This window comes from Melospiza georgiana, chromosome 2 (genome assembly GCF_028018845.1).
Source record: "Melospiza georgiana isolate bMelGeo1 chromosome 2, bMelGeo1.pri, whole genome shotgun sequence".
NCBI classification, from domain to species: domain Eukaryota; kingdom Metazoa; phylum Chordata; class Aves; order Passeriformes; family Passerellidae; genus Melospiza; species Melospiza georgiana.
In genome coordinates, this window is record NC_080431.1 from 96863954 (window position 1) to 96879617 (window position 15664).

General features: G+C 48.7%; 1 protein-coding gene across 1 annotated transcript in view; it reads right to left on the reverse strand.

Moving 5' to 3' along the window:
- CLPB (ClpB family mitochondrial disaggregase) overlaps positions 1–15664 on the reverse strand; it is a 73821-nt gene that overhangs the window by 15625 nt on the left and 42532 nt on the right. Inside the window, exons 6-7 of the mRNA XM_058045770.1 lie at positions 12439–12536; positions 6297–6411 (exon numbers count right to left, since the gene is read on the reverse strand). Of these exons, the coding sequence (XP_057901753.1) occupies positions 6297–6411; positions 12439–12536 (213 nt within the window). The remainder of the gene's footprint in view (positions 1–6296; positions 6412–12438; positions 12537–15664) is intronic.

The following is a 15664-nucleotide window of genomic DNA, read 5'->3' on the forward strand; positions in this document are numbered from 1 at the left end:
ACAAATGCTCTGAATTGGTGCAAGGATTGGGAAAAGTGTGGTGATTATCTCAGTGCCTCCCTGGACAGTGGCATCCAAGTGCATCCTGGGTGAGATACCAGTGGAAAATTTTACAAAAGGCAAGAGCTCTGATTCCTTCCCAAACTCCCAGTCTGACCAGTACAGTCCTTCTTCAGGACAGACATGGATCTGCTGTGCAGAGTGGGTGATAGCTCCTATCCCCATGGGTGCCCACAGCTCCCCAAGGTACTCTCCAGCCCCCCAGAGCAGCCTCAGGCTCTGTGACCTGTAACATCATTGCACTGGGCTTATTTGAAGGAGGAGAAACTGCTTTTGAGGCCAAAAGATCAAATCTCATCCTCTGCTGGCTGGATGTGGTCTCTGGAACAGAGAAGTGGTTTCCCTGGATCAGACCAGCTTCCAGTTCAGTGTGAGAGATTAACTGACATCCCAGCCTTTCTGCTTTATCTGCAGTATTTCAATACAGCCTGTAAATCTTGTAAGGTGTTTTGCAAAAGAGAACATGCACTGTGTACAGTCTCAGCACCTCTCAGACCCAGCAAGGTCTCATGAGTGGCACATGGCACCCCCAGATGCAGCCAAACCCAAAATATGGCACATGAGGAAGCAGGGCATGAAAACAGCAAGATGCCCAAAAATTGTAACTGACAAGGAATTTGAAAGTAGTGGGGAAAAACAATAGCACTGGAGGTGGGATGAGCAGAAGGAAAACACAGAGAGCTGTGGCTTAAAGCTCTTGGAATGCTGCTGCACACAGGCATGGCAAAGCTCAGCCTCTGCTGCCTTTCAGTGGTGTCCACAGCAAAAACAGGAATAAAGCCAAGAAAGAATAAACCCACTTCTCTTTGTCACTGTCACCCTGAAAACACAGCTTCCTCCTCTTCTTCTGGCCACTATCCTGGGCCTCAGCCTCTGTCCTTGTGCCTCAGTCCTGTGTCTCCCTTGAATGAGGCACTAGCTGGCTCTGTGGGGAGCTGTGGGTTTGTTTTCTTCCCTGAGCTGGCAGAAGGGCACAAGAGTGGCTTTGAAAACTGCAGAATTCTTAAATTCAATCTCAAAGTCAGCCCATAAAACCCTTTTCTTGATGGGGTGTGGTAAATAGAAGGTACCTAAAAAAAGGCATCCTAGGCATGGCATGCCACGAGTCCTTCCTGCACAGGAGAAGAAACTGACATGGGAAATAAATAGTGCCATTTTGCGCAAAAAAGATTTGCATATAAAAATATTTAAACAATATTTCCATTTTGCAAATAATAAGAAATGGAATGTCACAGGCTACAGCCTGACATGGAAATGCTGCCTGTGCCAGCAGGGACACACTGGGAAGATGTTAAACAGCAGCAGCTCAAGTCATATATTCCAGCAGCTGGAGTTTAGAGATGCCTGGAGGGGTCTCATGGGAATTTGGAGCTGCAAGACCTGCATGAAACCTCGCTCCTCAGAGTCCATGCTTGTATTCCAGGAGACTCAGGTAGCAGGGGAGCCAGCAGATTCAGTGAGCAAAGCCTCAATACAAGAACAAATCAATGAGCTGAGGTTAATGATGAGGGGTGTGAGGAGCGACCTGACCACAGTCATTAAGTATCTCCCCAAGAAGGCACTGAACTTGCTCAGCGACAGAGAAAATTAAGGTGCTCCAGGGGCTGTAGCAAGAGGATCAAACTACAAATAAAGCAGAACAGTTTTAATAACAAAGGTGATTAACCACTGCAGCCACTTAGGAAGAGAGTGGGACTGAATTCCTAATCCCTGTAAAGTCTGCAGGGAAATTCAGAAGGGCCTCCCAAAAGGCAGTGGTAGCTCAGGATGAAGATGAAGGTTTGCATCCCTGTCCAAACATCAAAAAAAATCCCCAATTTAACCTTAAATCCAAGGCATGCAGTATCATGTAATTGTAGAAGAGTGTGGGTAGGAAGGGACCTTAAAGACCACAGTTCCAACCCCTTCAGAAATGGGATTGAGTGCTGGGATTGTGAATTTAGTGGGAGCTGAACCTCACTTCCTCAAGGACTTGCCATTCCCTGCCTGGACACAGACAGATGCATTACCTGTCCCCCTGGCCATGCTGATGAGTCCTGACTCCTGCCAAGGCCTAATTAGCTTGGGCCAAGGCCAGATGCAGCACTGGCTGGTGCCTGGCTCCATCTCACCCTGCCTGGGCATATCAGCATGACAGACCAGCTTGGCTGCAGCCAGCAATCTGGTTCTGTTCAAAATCCTGGGCAAAGACTGGTGGGAATCCCATCCTGTCCTTCAGCTGCTCCCTGGCCATGTCATCCCTGGAATCAGCCACCTGACAGGGAGGTGCAGGGAAGGGTCTGTGCTGCATCCCTCTGTGTGCCCTTCCCAGCACTGCATATGTTCCTTCTCAACCCTTTACAGCAATGAACGAGGGGTCAAACACCTGGGGTGAGAAATTTCATAAAAACTGATGGGGAGTAACACAACCACCAATAATTCCTGCAGCTATCTCAGCTAAGATAATAATGGTAATAAAAGTAATAAACTTCTGCTTTGGGGCATGGAGTGACCACTCACAGGGTCAAGCACGTTCAGGGTCCAAAGACAGTGGGGTTAAGTGCTGCCTTCTTCCCCTCCCCTCTGCAGCAGGATGCCAGAGTTTATGGATAAATACTCAAAGCAGCTCCAGGGATATAAAGCATCCCTTAAAAAACTGCCATAAAGTCAGAGCTTAGATTCAGCACGTGATCTCTGTCAGAAGATGCTGAGCATCATATTTAGGAAGAAATTTTTTCCTATGAGGCTAGTGAGGCACTGGGACAGGTTGGCAAGAAAAGTTGTGCCTGGACGGCCAGACTGGAACTGGGCTTAGAGTGACCTGGTCTAATGGAAGGTGTCCCTGTCCATGTCAGGGGGTTGGAATGAGATGGGCTTTAAGGACTCTTCTAAGCCAAACTGTTCCACCCTCACTAGTCAGCAGCTTAATTAGATCAACAGGGTGAAGAGGTGTAAATGCTTTTCTACAAGCAGCCTGAAAATGATGAGCTATTCCACCACACAGCACTCTTGAAGTTTGGAAAAACTTAAAAAATCTGGATATCCCTAGGGAAGGGACACCAGTCCCTAGGTTCTACCACTGGGGCTGGAGGAGGCTCTCTCAGGCTGTTCAGTGCAGTGTTCAGCTTCAGCAGTAGGAACAGAAGCCCCATCCTGGGCCAAAGTAGAACATCAGTACCAGTTCCAAGGATGAAAATTTCAGCTAGGAAAGCCACAGAAGCACTCCTCTCCTTGGAGTCTGCACTGCCAAAGCAGCTGCTGGCCACGCTGACGGCTCTTCATTGTCACCCAAGCATGAAATCCATGCTCTGCCTCTGGGAAAGCTGCCCCCTTCCTTCCTCCTGGCATAAATAAATAAATAAATAAATAAATAAATACCAGGAGGGAGGTCACACTGCTGTGCTGAAATCTCATTATGACACTCAGCCCCAATGTCCAAAACAAGAGCCTGATGATGATGACGCTGGGGCCTTCTTCTGCAGAGCTGTTCCTGGCATTGCTGCCGTGCTCTCGCTTTATTTCGTCCATCTGTAACAGTGTGACTGCAGCCCTGTGTCTCCAAGAGGCCCTTCAGCCCGCTATTGAACTGATAAATTCACTGTATTACTTTACACAAATCAATACCCCAGCAGTTATCAGCACTTGATGTGACTGAAATTGGTTTCAGCCAATTTGTGAGTGTAATAAATGTCCATTTATCAAATCAATTCATTCTGCGGGGCTCCTCGGCCTGTCCGGGTTTGGGGTACTGCAGGGCGAAGGCTCTGGGGCCAAACCCATCCTGGGATCACTGCTTCCATCCAGGTACTGCACTGATGCTCCAGGGTCTGCAGCATTCCCAAAGAAGCTCTCTTCCAGCCCTGCTGCTGGTGGCTCAGGCTTATGGAACCCCAAATTAGATCAAAGCTGTGTCCTTGCAAAGTTTCACCTGACCTGCAGGCAGCAACACACATCAAAAAACAGCCCTCATAAAGGATCCTATATTGTCCAAAATAACCCCAGTTTCCTTTGGACCAGAGCAGGATGATAGTCCTTCTCATCCATTTCCCTACAGTTTTGAAACACTGACTGATTTTCAATATCATAGCTGCTAAAATTGGGGATTTTATCATTAAAACATCGATTTTCCTGCACTACCCTTTCTTCAAAATCTTGAAAAATAAACAACACTTTTCCTTCCTCGGTCCTTATTCAACTTCAGGAAGAGCTGGAACAGATTGCTTCAACCCTCAAGGTTTATTCCCCCTGAAAAGGGGAAGTGGTAGGTTTGAACCACCCTACTTCTAAGTGAGTACTGACCAGCAACATGGTATATCCATATAAAAAATATATTCTTTACCTGGCATAATATTTAGGATACTAGACCAAAAAAAAAGTACATGCGCATATATATATATATATATATATATATATATATATATATATATATGTATGTATATTTGGGAAAAATGCCTCCTTTAGCTTATAACTTCAGAGAGGAGATGTTGCTGATCCCTTCTGCCTCCTCATCTTCCAGTGAAAAGGCAAAGTAGCCCTAATCAGATCCAGAGCTCAACCATTTATGGAAGTGCCTGGAAACACAACCCTAAGCCTTTTAGCTGCTCATTTGTATGTACCAGTTAGAGAACCCCAGCAGTTCCTGAGATGGCAGCAATGACCTGCCTGTTTCTGATGTCAGGAGATGGAATATTTAATGGGGATTTTGTTAAGATGAATTGAACATCTACAGTTCAGTCGAGGGGGTGGCCAAGCTGCCTCCCACTATCAACCAGTCAGGCACCAGGAGAAATCTTGCATGCTGGGAGATGCCCAGTCACAATCAGTTAACCATCATCCACCTTCTCCCAGTCCTGTCCTGCTCCACATATCAGAAAAGAGTGCTGCAGGGCTTGGATATATCCTATGGAGGCAATGGGGAAGGATTTTCCCTCTGGCAGTGATGCCATGGTGTTGGGGCTGTGGCTGCCGTGTGGCTGATTCCTGGTGCATCCCCTTGCAGAGGGTTGCTGGGATAACAGCTGGACTTGGTGATCTTAGAGGGTTTTTCTAAATTATTCCATAATTCTGTGACTCCATTCTATCCCCATTGCTCCAGACCTTGTGTTTCTAACCCCAGATCACACGTTCCCTTTGTATTCTGGCTAAGCCCCTCTGGAGACTGTTTGGATCATGCACCGAGTGACGGATTAAATCCAATTATTCAATTAAGGCACCAGTTATAAATTAAACATATCAGGCAGGCTTGGTGGATCTGAAGATGTGGTGTGTGGCAGGTCTGCTCACCAGCAAATGGCAGCGGTGAGAGCAGAGTGGAGGGATGCAGGGTCCACAAAGCAGCAGGAAAACCAGCTGGGCACAAAATAAATAGCAAAGATAGAGAGGAAGTGCTTGAGAGAGAAAGTCCTGTCTTAAAATTCATCCTTCTGGACAGAAAACAAAAAGAAAAGAAAATGAAAAGAAAAACTGGACAGAAGGGAAGGGGGGGGAGGAGGGGACAGAGAGTCTCCCACTACCTTTTGGTCCAATATCCTGAGGCTGTAGGGGTATCAAGCACATTCCCTATAATTCAATAAGAAAAACCTCCATAAAGGCAAGGACGTTAATGCGCAGAAACGCCACCTGTGTCAGGAACAGGCACTGCCCATTAATCACAGCTCCCCAATTAGCCGGGCTGCTGCCCCCAGGCACAGCCGTTCTCTGAACACACAGGGTGGCTGTTGTTTTTCCAGGAGTGTAGACTCCTTCCCAGCTCCTTCCCGGCTCCTTCTCAGCTCCCAGCCCACACTGGGCTCCTCTTTGTTAACTAAAGGCAAAGGGTTTGTGTTTCTGACAGCACGCTCCTTGTGATTCTGCCCTGGCCTCAACAGCTCTTATTTTGCTGTCCCATTTTCAGGAATTAACTGGGATGCACGGATGGATCAGGAATTATTGACAGGATCCAGAGGCTTTGGACTGGCAAATCAAACCCAGCCCAGATTGCCAGAGCCTTGATTACATGGAATGACAGAATGGTTTGTGTTGGGAGGAAGCTCATCTCATTCCAACTCTCTGCCATGGGCAGGGACACCTCCCATATTGCTTGAAGTCCCATCCAACCTGGCTTTAAACACTTCCATGGATGGGACATCCACTGTGAATTCCCCAGCAACCTTGCAAGGCTGCCCAGAGGCAGCCTCAGATCAAGGCTTGAGGCAACAGCTTTCTCCCCTGTGGAGCAGGTGTGGAGGGCAGAGCTGGCAGTGTGTGAAGGGTCCTACCTGCCCCCACTGTGGCTATGGCATTCTCCTGACCGATGATGTGCTCCTTCAGCCGCTGCTCCAGTGGGAATCTCCGCCGCTCCTCCACCTCCCTCCTGCGCTGCTCCTCCTGGAACTGTGGAGGGAAGAAAACAGGGATCAGAGACTTGACAGAGCACTGGGTCACACACAGATGTCAGAGCCCTGTATGGGGATCCCTCTGACATGGAGCCAGAGCATCCCCAGGGCACATGCAGTTTGGTCTGGATGCTCCAGCCCTAGCAAGAGGAAATTTCTGAATCTGTCATGGGATGGAAGTTGGGGTGAGTGGGAATAGAGATCCTGCTCTGCTGATGGGAAACCAGACCCTGTGCTACCTCTGTACTGGTGACAAAGAGGGAACAATGGCACTGCTCAACAGCTCTCAACCATTAGGTGCTATTTATTTTGGGACTGCTCTACCTAGATTTGTCTTCCTACCCTCCAATCATTTCCTGTTCAAAGACTCCAACCAGATCCTGCAGGGATGGCAGAGTATCACTGTGCCTTACATCCAAGAGAGCTGAAGAGGGACTTTGGACAAGGGCATGGAGTGACAGGACAAGGGGGAATGGCTTCCCATTGAGGATTAGATGGGATATTGGGAAGAAATTATTTCCTGTGAGGGTGGTAAGGCTCTGGCACAGATTGCCCAGAGCAGCTGTGGCTGCACCATCCCAGGCAGTGTCCAAGGCAAGGTTGGATGGGGCCTGGATCAACTTGGTCTAGTGAAAGGTGACCCTGCCCACAGCAGGGGGGTGAAATTAGGTGAGCTGTAAAGTCCCTTCCAACCCAAAACCTGTGATTCTAAGATCTTTAGAAAGGCTGCTGAGCACTCTTCCTGCCACAACCTGAGCATGGACATTCCCAAGTGAGACTGCTGCCTGGGGAAGATCCATCCCCCAAAGCCAGACTCAGATGAAGACAGAACACAAAGATCCCATGGGATTTGCCAAGTGAATAACTGCACCCACAGAACAGTCCCTGTCATTGAATCCATCTCACTAAGGGGAAACACCCTCAGCAAAGCCAGAAGGCAGGTTCCAAAGCTGCAGCAGGATCCAGCTGCTGGAGCTGGAGTGGATAACCCCCAGCCAGGCTGCTGACATCTCCTGGGCTAGCAGCGATTCTGACAGAAGTTAAAAAATAATAAATAGTGAACAATCCAATTTTGGCCAGTGCTATCAGTCTCACGTGTAACAGAGATGCCATGAGCCCTGATCCTCACACAGAGCAATAACTTCCCTGCAGATCCCAGTGGAGCAGCTCTGGGACAGACATCCTGCCTGTGCTGATCCCCCTGGCACTGGGTACAACCTCACCATATGTCTGTGTCTGTAGGATCCTGACAAATCTTTTCTCTCTCTCTCCCTCCTCTCTGGCCTTTTGGAAGATGCAGGAATGTGATCAGTGATGTTAGGACACCCAACAATTCCCATGGGTTTATGGAGAGTGGGTAAGATGTGCAGGAAGAGAAGGCATCCTCTGCAATGCCCTCTCCCTCTGTCCTTGGAGAGCTGACACAGTACAAGTCCTGTGCACAAGTACCACTTTCTGCTCAGGAGCTGTTCTGGAGAGCCCTGCACTCATGGCAGCTACTCAGTGGGCCAGAAGTGAAAACACAGCTCCTGGCTGGGTCATGCAGCTGGCCTGGAGCATCCTGAGCATCTGCCTTAGCTTGCACTGTACAGGGGACACTGGGACAAGAAAACCCAGCAAGAAAAACATATTTTAGATGCATTGGTGACAGAACCTCCAAGAAAAAGCCCCACTAATCCTGGACTTTACATAAGACACAAACTTCTACTGCTCTCTCATCTGCTCCCCTCTCCATACACATCCAGCTGTTCCCACCTTCTCACTTTGTGGTGTGCAATGGTGTTGGTGGGCATTGTGTCCCCACCCTCTGGCAGCTGATCTTTCATTGTCCTGATGACCCCTGCCTGGCTCAGCATCAGCACTTAAGTGGAGCACAGTGGCGCTACCTGCTTGGAGAGCCATGCAGGGAGCACTGCTCTGCTCTCATGTTGGAGGCAACCAGACTTCTGCACTCAACTGGGTTAAGAAGTTCTCCTGATGCAAGGCCAAAAGATCAGAAATCTTAATTTTTAAAAAGAGAAGGACTCAGTCTGTGCTTTGGCAGGTGATAACAGTTGTCTGCCTATTACTGGGGTGGGCATGGCAGTCATGGAGTCACAGAAGGATGATTTTAAGAAACCTTACAGACCATCCCATTCCAACCCCTTTGCCATGGGCAGGGACACCTTCCACTTAGACCTGGTTGCTCCAAGCCCCATCCAACCTGGCCTTGAACACTTCCAGGAATGGGGCAGCCACAGCTTCTCTGCACAATCTGTGTCAAGAGCCTCATTACCCTCACAGGGAAGAATTTCTTCCCAATGTGCCATCTAACCCTGCCCTCTGGCAGTGTGAAACCATTCCCCCTTGTCCTGTCTCCCCAGGTCCCTGTCCAAAGTCCCTCTCCAGCTCTCTTGCAGCTCCTTTAGGGACTGGCAGGAGGTCTAAGGTCTCCCTGGAACTTCTCCTCTCCAGGCTGAACACCCCCGGTTCTCCCAGCCTGTCTCCAGAGCAGAGGGGCTCCAGTTCTCAGAGCATTTCTGTGGCCTCCTCTGGATTTGCTCCAGCAGCTCCATGTCCTTCTGATGTTGGACCCCAGAGCTGGAGGCAGCTCTGCAGGTGGGATCTCACCTGAGTGGAGCAGAGGGGCAAAATCCCCACTCACCTGCTGCCCATGCTGTGGGATCAGCCCAGGACACAGGGGGCTTCTGGACTGCCAGTACATGTTGTTTTAAGCAAGAAAAGTGGAGAATAAAATAACTGAACTCTTTAAGAGCAGGAGGGGTAGAATTATCTGCTGGGGTAAATGCTCTCTTGAGCCCAGCACCAATAAGGAAACCTGCCCTGAACAGTTTGAAACTTGCTTGGTTTTTATGCTTAAGTAATAGTTGAAGGAGAGAAAGGAAATATATCTCTGGAGCTGTTCCTGAGGAAGATGATTGTACTTGTATATAAACCAGCAGACTGCCAAGCCAGCCTGTGATGAATATTCAGCTGGGGGGAAACTGGTGCTCCCGGGGTTTCATCCTCCCCAGCAGCCACATTCCACTGAGAGTCTTTGAGAATTTATTGCTCATTTTAATCACTGCTAGAGAATGAATAGGCAGAACTATTACGGGATGGACATATCCCATAGATTTTATTTACATATCCTTGTGACAGAATAACAAGGAGTTTTCATATGTATTTTTAATTTATTTTGATTTCCTTTATTCTTAAAAAAAAAAAAAAACAAAAAAACAAACCAGAACTCTGTGTGTGCTTTTCCTGAGCTTAGACCACACTTGCCTAGTGTTGAGGACTCCTCAGTTGGTTTCCAGTGCTAAACAGTCTGAAGAAATTAAAATAAGCACTTCTGTATCTATGACTAAAAGGGAGGAAAAACACTTGAAAATGGTGTCTTTCCTCTGTCCCTAGAGGGATAGCAGTGCCTGGACTGAGCTTGGCTCTTGCAAGTCTGTCTTTGCCATTCAGATCCTCTTTGCACCCTATCAGACCAATCTGGTGACCTCCCCTGTCTTCATCAGAGTCTGATGAAGGATTTTTAAGGAATATTTCAGCTAGGAAGAGCATAGAGTTGCCCTTTCCCTTCTGGAAGCAGCAGTGTGAGACCTCCTGACCAGAAGCTGGCTCACTTAATCCTAGTCATCCCCTTTGATAGGCCTTTCCAAGAAAACAAGCCTCCAGCTGTGACTCACGTGCTTCTTTTTCCATCCTGAACATTCTCAGGTTGCTGGTTTAAGCACATTTCATGAGAAAAATGTCTCTCTTGGTTATTTAAAAGCTGGCTGTTGGTTAATCTGGCCACAACCTTCTATGTGGAGTTTGGAGCGGTGAAAGCTCATTTTAACCTCTCTTAAACCCACAAGAATTACCTCAAGATTTGTTTGGCCCTCCCTATGGAAGAACCCCTCTCCAGACCTCCACAAAGCTATCACAGCTTAGCACATGTCCCTGACATCATCTGGGCTGATCAGTTTAAATCCTGTTTTCCTTCAGTATTTCAAATTCTTTTTCCTATAAAGTGAAAGACACTGTCACTCTTTGCAGGTTTTATGCCAAGGTTTGGTTCTGCTGGTGCTGTGCTCATGAACCTCTTCCCTTGAAGTGTTTTCTCATAAATGCAGCCATGCTTGGGAGGGATGCTGGAGGGATAATGGATAATGAAGCTGATGAACATGGAGGTACTCCAAGGGCTGGATCACCTCTGCTCTGGAGACAGGCTGAGAGCTAGGGGTGCATACCCAGAGAAGGGCAGGCTCCAGGGAGACTTTAGAGCCCCTGCCAGGGCCTAAAGGGTCCCAAGAGAGTTGGAGAGTGACTGAATAAGGGTGTGGAGGGATAGGACAAGGTGGAATGGTTTCTCCTGGAAGACAGAGGGCGGGATTAGATAGGATATTGGGAAGAAATTCTTCTCTGTGAGGATGGTGAGGCCCTGACACAGATTGCCTATAGAAGCTATGGCTGTTCCATGCCTGGAAGTGTTCAAGGCCACATTGGATGGGGCTTGGAGCAGCCAAGTCTAGTGAAGGTATCCCTGCCCATGGCAGTGGAGTGGAATGAGATGAACTTTAAGGTTTCTTCCTTCATGATTTTATGAAAACCTCTCAGAGCTGCCACAGTTACCACATACTGGCTACAAAAGCAGCCATCAGGACCAGAGAGGACAGCCATGGTAGCATTTCCTTTGCCAGGAAGGAGTACAGAGAGCCCCAGAGGAAAGATCAGTCTGTCCCTACTAAGGACAGAGGTTTATTTAGCACAGGGGAATGTGGTTTTGAACTCCTGCCTGAGTGCTGACTTTAAGAGGAGAGCACAGACAGTGCAGCAGTTGACACCTGGCAGGTTTATTTCACGGTAATACCTCCTCAGTGCACTAATTGACACAGTTTTTAATTACCTTCATCCTCCACTTGTGGTAAGTTCTTAGCCTCAGGTTTACAGCATGCAAGTTTAAATTCCAAACCCATAAAACAAACACTGAGGTACACAATGTCAGAGGAACTTTGCAGCCAGGAACAAACTTGGTCCCCTTGTGCCTCAGCTCCTGCTCTTGTGGTCTGGTGACAAGGGAATGCCCCTTATCTGGGAGTGCCCTGCCCCAGCTGATCTGTGCTGCTTGGAGAGATGATGCTCAAAAGGCATCACAGAAGGGGTTGGGTTGGAAGTGATGCTTAAACTCACCCAGTTCCAACCCCTCCCATGGGCAGAGACACCTTCTACTAGACCAGGTTGCTCCAAACCCCATCCAATCTGGCCTTGAACACTTCCAGGGATGAGGCAGCCACTGCTGTGATGGCCTCTCCTACCATAATTCACTGAACAAGGCCTCTGCCCAGGAATTTTAAATCCCTGAGATCTAGCTGCAGATCCCTCATTATCTAGTAGCCCACCGCCATAAATGTACTGATTCCTGGCATTTTTACTGGAACCATGATGGCAAATGTGTTTCTTTTCCTTCTTTAAAAAAAATGGGACATGGAGGCTGAAGGCATGAGATCCCACCATGGAAATGGGTGCCTTCTACCTTAGATTGGTGTACATGAATACCTGGATCCCCGGGCATAGCTGGACTCTGATTCTCAGCCCAGCCTGATCGACAGACAGTTTCAGAAAATACAGTAAAAACAGGCTCTGGATTTTACTGCATCCAGGGGTTACAGAGCATCATTACTGGGCCTGGGCAGGTCACTCCTGAGTGAGAAATGGTAACTTGGAAGAGGTGGGCACAGCCACAGTTAAAATACTACAGAAGTGGATGCTTTTCCTTATGCATTAAATTGTTAATTTTTACAGACTTCTTTTGGAAAAGGATGGAGCTGTAGGGGTGCTAAGGTGGCCTTCCATTGCCTGCACCCTAAAATCATATAATCATACAATGATTTGGGTTGGAAAAGTGCTTTCAGATCATCAAATCCAGCTGCTCACCCAGCACTGCCAAGGCCACCACTAACCCATGTCCCCACATGCCACATTCACACGACATCTTTGAAGTTGTTCTTGTAGTGGGAAAGGAAACCCAAACTGGCCAGAATCTCAGGCTCACCTTTGCCTCGGATGCTCTCAGAAGGTTCATGACCTCCCCTTCACGGGCGTAATCCAGGGGTGTGTGTCCCATTTCATTCTTCTGCAGAGGGTTGGCACCTGACAGCACAAGAAATAAGTAAGATCAGGAGCTCAGAGTTCAGTGTTGGGAAAGAAGGAGCAGGAAGCACATCCCTCTGTGTCCCCTCCTAACCTTTGCTCTGGAGGGTGTCTGGATCAGAAAGACAGAATGTACAAGCAGCAGTTACAAGCATGGATCTCCAGGGAGGAAGAAAAGGGATTGTCACTGCTAACAGCTGGCCTGTCAGTGAAGAGCTGCTGTGCAGGGATGAGAGCACATGGTCACCAGAAGGAAATACAGTCTCACAAAAGCACCCACTCTCAGTCCTGTGGGAGCCACATGGGACCATTACAGCTTCAATTGGATATGCTGCCTGTGCCAGCTGCAGCTGAAGCTGGAGCTGGCTGTTGCCTGTGGACCAGCTGCTCCACCGAGCCCCTGGAGCACTTCTGGGGGAAAATCACACCCTTCCTTGCAGTATAATTAAAAAAACCCCAAAACCAACAAACCTCAAAGACTGAGCTAGACTGAGTTGGATGGGCACCCCACAGAAACACACACACATGGAGAGAGCTCTCCCTCCTATATACACTGGGTTGCAGAAGAGAATTCCATGTCAAACTGGTCCAGTTGCAGTGATGGGAAGTACAGGGAGGGAAACTCAATGATATCAGGAGACAGGGGTAATGGCAATAGCCAGAGGGGCAAACAAGGTCTCAGGATTCATCTCTGACTCTCACTATCTCAGGAGCTGTCTCTAAGGCAGAGACTTGTCACTAACACTGGTGCACTCCATGACCCCACAGCAGCTCCTAACTGCTAGAGTTTATGAGAATGAACCTTCAAATTGGTCCCAAACTCCCTCCCACTAGTCATCAAGCCTTGGAAAGCAATCTGGTGGAGGAAGACCCCATAACTGTGCTCAGCAGGTCTGGGATGACTTCTATTCCAATCCTTCCACTTCAATTCTGTGCAATGTGCTCCTGCTTGAGCAAGGGAGTCGGTCCAGATGACTCCACTGATGTCCCTTCCAGTCTGAATCATTCTATGACCCTGCTGAAAACATGGGAGTGAGACGAGTACCTTGGCAGAGGCAGATCAAGCTGCTTCTGTGCCATGAGACAGTGTAAAGCACCAGGAGTGCTCAATAAGGGCAAGCAGCAATCAGAACAGATGAATGAAGCAAGGGAGCCCCTGTGGGAGCGGGGCCGCAGAGATTAGCCATTCCCAGGCTTTGGCATCAAGGAACTATATTTGCTTACAGAATGAAAAATGTGCTCCATAAACATTTGACATGGACTAATTTCTATGGCAAGCCTTGTCTTCACAAATAAAGACCATGATCACGACAGGTGAGATTACACACTGCTGGGGCTGGCTGCTCCACAGACATTAAAGAGACAGTGCTCCCACTATCCCCCCCCCCCCCCCCCCCCAAACCCACCTGGGTCTGTCAGTGACCAGTGGGGCACGTTCCTGACTTCTCCAAATGATGACATACTCGAGGCTAGGCGTGCTTTCATTTCTGATGGAGGGTTTGTTTGGCTTTGCCCTGGATCTATCAATAATGGCTCTCCAATATTGGCCTAATCCCCCTGTTAATGGCTTTGACGACTTGACTAATTGCTGCAATAATTGATAGAACTCGACTCCTATAACTGGTCGATTCCAACCTCGAGTACCGGCAGCAATAAAATATTATGCTGCCATAAATAACAGTATCACTTGGCTTGCTAATAGAAGGTAAAAGTGGCCACTGGTCTGTCAGTGCCCTGGCTGACCCCACTCCACATCCCCACCTCCTCTCCTGCCCTCTCCCACCCTGTGCCACAGGCTGCAGCAGTATCCAAGGGGACGTCAACCTTCCGCGACTTAATAGAAGGCAATTTGTCACCTCCCACTCGCTGTCTGTAGCTGGAGATGGACACCTGGGCAGCACCTCAGGCTGTATGAGCCCGTGGCCTCCTCCCACCCTCCATGCTCATATTAGAAGGCCCTGGCTGATAATATTTGATAAATAGCGTGGGGGTCTCTCCCTGCACCCGCCCCGCATTGTGGCGCTGCAGCAGCTGCAGAAGGTCACTCATTGGGGAAATATGTTTCTGTCAGTGGGATCGAAAAAAGTTTAGTGGAGTGACAGGCCTCAATTTTTCAAATTTTATTAACTCCATCCTCTTAACAATTTGTCTTGAATTCCTTCAGATTCTGGATAACTGTCAATAGAGCTGGCGACGCAGCGAATACTGGTACTTAGGTCCCCCACTGCTGTCAGTGTAGGGATGGGGATGGCAGGAGGAGGGAGAAATGGCAGGGGGAAAAGGAGGATGCCAAAAGGCACAGGCAGAACCTGGAGAAACATCCCAGTGATGTTCCCTTGTCCTTGGCAGCCCCAAGACTCTGCTCTTGTCACTCCATCCTGTCAGAGCAGAACACTAGCAGATCTGAGCCTGCTGCAGCCAGAGCAAGGTTCACACTTCCAACAGACAGGACAGGGCACACAGTGGCACTGCAGACTCACACGGACAACCAGAGAATGACACTGCTCTGAAGAGTGGACAGATCACAGCTTGAGAAAGCCCCAATTACTGGGACAAGGAAAGGACCCTTGAGGACCTTGTTTCACAGCCCAGCCAGATGGTGTGAAACCTCCTCCTCCTGGGCATACCCACAGGCAGTCTCTGGCTGAGTGTTTGGATCCTGAGCTGTTCCCAGCAGTGGGTGTGGGGACAGAGAAGTGGCATGACACAGTCCCTGTCTGATGCCACTGGGCAGCAGCAGTGGCCTGTGGGTGACCTGTGTTATGGAAAGACAAGATGACAAAATGTTCAATGTCTCCCATCTTCCTTCTCTGGTGTCCAGAAGGTACAATATGGTGGAGGTGGAAACTGAGGGCTTGTGCAAATCTCTGGCACAGAAGACTACACTGCTTCAGTCACCAAAGTCAGGGAAAGCCATTCTCCCACTACAAAGCCATTCAACAAGGATAGAATCACAGAACATTTTAGGTATGAAAAGTCCTCTGACACCATTGAGTCCAACCATAGCCCCAGCACAGCCAAGGCCACCACTAACCCATGTCCCCAAGTGCCACAACTACATGGCCATCCCTTTCAGGGATGGGGACTCCACCACTGCTTGGGGCAGCCTGTGCCAGGGCTGGACAACC